This window comes from Phytophthora parasitica, assembly GCF_000247585.1.
Source record: "Phytophthora parasitica INRA-310 unplaced genomic scaffold supercont2.17, whole genome shotgun sequence".
Taxonomy (NCBI): Eukaryota; Oomycota; class Peronosporomycetes; order Peronosporales; family Peronosporaceae; genus Phytophthora; species Phytophthora nicotianae.
The window spans coordinates 1,095,205-1,097,657 of record NW_008649003.1 but is presented as its reverse complement, the minus strand read 5'-3'; the positions used below and the strand labels follow the sequence as shown (position 1 = coordinate 1,097,657).

The window sequence follows — 2,453 nt, the reverse complement described above, 5'->3', positions numbered from 1 at the left end:
TGCTTTGTATTTGCTTCTGGAGATCATTTGGCTTGACCCACGCGGTTGTAACCTTGCAACGATGTACCTTGATACTGGATCTATTTATCTTGCATTCGACCACCTTGAAGAAGCGGCAAAAGCTTATCGCAACTGTTTACGTCTGGATTATTTCAACTGGAAAGCTCGATACAACTTAGGCCTTGCTACAGCTCGCTTGCAAGATTTCGTGGAGGCTACTCGACAGCTGAAACTCGCTTTGAAAGCATGTCCAATAGATATTGCAGAGGAAATTACCAAGATACTCAAGGAAATTGACCAAATCCAGTACTCCAAGAATTTGCGAGCTTACAAGGACGCAACAAAGGCACGTGTGTTCACGACGCAAATTCTGGAATCTCAGAATGTGATTTCAGGAAAACTTGGTGTGCCAAATTTGCCAGAAGACCATACTATTAGCCACCGCAATGGTTTAGCACTATCGTCGTCTACTCCGCATCTTCTGGATGTCTCTCATGAATGGCAAGGTGGCTTAGCATCTGTGCTGCATCGACTTCATGCATTTGCTCGACTTCGTCACATTGACATTCAACCCAAAATGCTACGACTAAACCCCACACGAACGGATGGGATTTCCGTTCAGGCGTTGGATGAATTGGTGGCACGAGTCACCGGAATACCGCTGAGCATGACTGAGCGCAGCGATCTGACCCTCATGCTAGGCAACTACGGGTACGTGGCCTTGAGCTCTTAGGTGGTTGCCACTGATACTGACTCGAATTACGAATTGTTGTATATGATCTAGGTTTACAAACTTCCAGTACCTAAACGCAAATGCAGAGAGTATTCATGCCTTCAATGAGATACAAGACCACGGTGCGAGTCACGCATTGCTATACTGGAATTTATACCGGAAGCGCGCAAAGCGAAGCGCAGACAGCAAGACTGGCGGACTTTGGTACTGGTTCGAGTTGACAATGGCAAAATGGATTGGACAAGTGCTTCATCAGCGATCGACAGCGGGCTCTCTCGACCACATAACTTCATCGCTGATAGAAGCCTTATTTGTTCATGGATGGGTTACCCCAATGGATTTCGCTTGGAAATGGAAAAGCTTGCCAGATCCAGACGACTTTCCCATGTTACAGCTTGCGAACCGCGGGATATTCATTTTTGAGTGTCATCGTGCTCGAAGCTGCATCCAGGAGGAGGCAAGCAGGACCCTGCTAATGTTTTTACGAAAGTGTATCATCAAATGTAAGAGACGCAAGCACTCTCGACTGCTAGACGTTGGCAATTATCAAGAGAGAAGCGTAAATGAAGCAGTCTTTTTGGAAGACATACACACACAACTGAGGAATGATATTCTACTCGATCAGCAAGTTGCACATGAAGTACTTTTGTGTATTGAAGATATGGTCGACGATGTGATCATTTATCATCGCCAGCAACAGCAGCAGAAGGCATACGAGGAGGAGGTCCGATGGCAAGAGGTTCCAGTGAGAACAGAACAGCGACAAAAGATAATCTCTGAAGTAATATAGATTAGCAGTATGAGGCTGGCATTATTTTGTACAAGCTTTAATCACAGCAAATTGGTCAGCAATGTGTCCGACAGAGAGATAAGGGTGTTGTTGAGTTCTGTTGTGGTCTCCTCGATCAGATCGCCCAGCAGCATTTCCTCCAGTCTGTAAAACACAAACAATCAGACATTAGTCATCGCAATTAATTTGCAATTCAAGCTGTACGCACATTTCAATGACTGCATATTGCGTCATTCCAGTCTCAGCGAGGGACGATTCCACAAGACGGCGGTGGTGTTGAAACTTGTGTCTTTTCCGCTCGATGGACTGGAGACGTTTACCTTGTAGGATTGAAGTTCCCACCGTCGTTTCTGCAAACAACGTTTGTTGCGCTGGAGCCTTGAGCTCAATGAAATCAAATTCATCGTTGTTGAAAGCCATGCTCCAATCAGAAATTTCGGCAACGCGTCCAGACGGCGACGGATTTCCGTCTCCGTCAGATACGTTGATATTCATCACCACTTCAAGCGGGAGCGTCAAGTTCGATAGGTTTACGCTTTCGTGCTTCGCTGACTTCTGGTTAATAATGCCGTGACGTGACGCAGTCGGAAGATTGCATTTTACACCTTGGGTTTGATAGCCAAGTGCCAGTCCTTGATGAATCATGCTGTCCTCCTCTCGTTTGATCTCGTGAATGCGAGCCAATATATCGTCAAGTTGATCGGCGTGGTGAGCTTCTAGCCGGTGGTAAGACTGTTGTCTGTCGTCCTCGTTAAGCAACTGCACCGTGTCCTGTATATTGTCATGGTCAGCACTATTGAAGCACCTTTCAGCTTACTGCCACTAGTCATAAAACCTCACCAGTAGGATGTCGTCCAAAATGGCCGTTGCGAGCACATCTGAATGTTGCGCTATCGTAGCCATGTCTTGTGGAGGAAGAAACAGTGACAA

General features: G+C 46.3%; 2 protein-coding genes across 2 annotated transcripts; one reads left to right on the top strand and one right to left on the bottom strand.

Annotated features, from left to right (window-relative positions):
* Positions 1-6: 6 nt before the first annotated feature.
* PPTG_09363 (hypothetical protein) lies at positions 7-1,523 on the top strand (the record flags this gene model as incomplete). Its single annotated transcript, XM_008904292.1, has 2 exons — positions 7-711; positions 785-1,523. Exons 1-2 carry the CDS (start codon positions 62-64, stop codon positions 1,521-1,523), a joined length of 1,389 nt encoding a protein of 462 aa, XP_008902540.1. The 5' UTR covers positions 7-61.
* On the bottom strand, positions 1,512-2,426 carry PPTG_09362 (hypothetical protein; the record flags this gene model as incomplete). The annotated part of the gene is made up of 3 exons (XM_008904291.1): positions 1,512-1,667; positions 1,732-2,294; positions 2,364-2,426. 3 exons carry the CDS (start codon positions 2,424-2,426, stop codon positions 1,565-1,567), a joined length of 729 nt encoding a protein of 242 aa, XP_008902539.1. The 3' UTR covers positions 1,512-1,564.
* Positions 2,427-2,453: the final 27 nt, after the last annotated feature.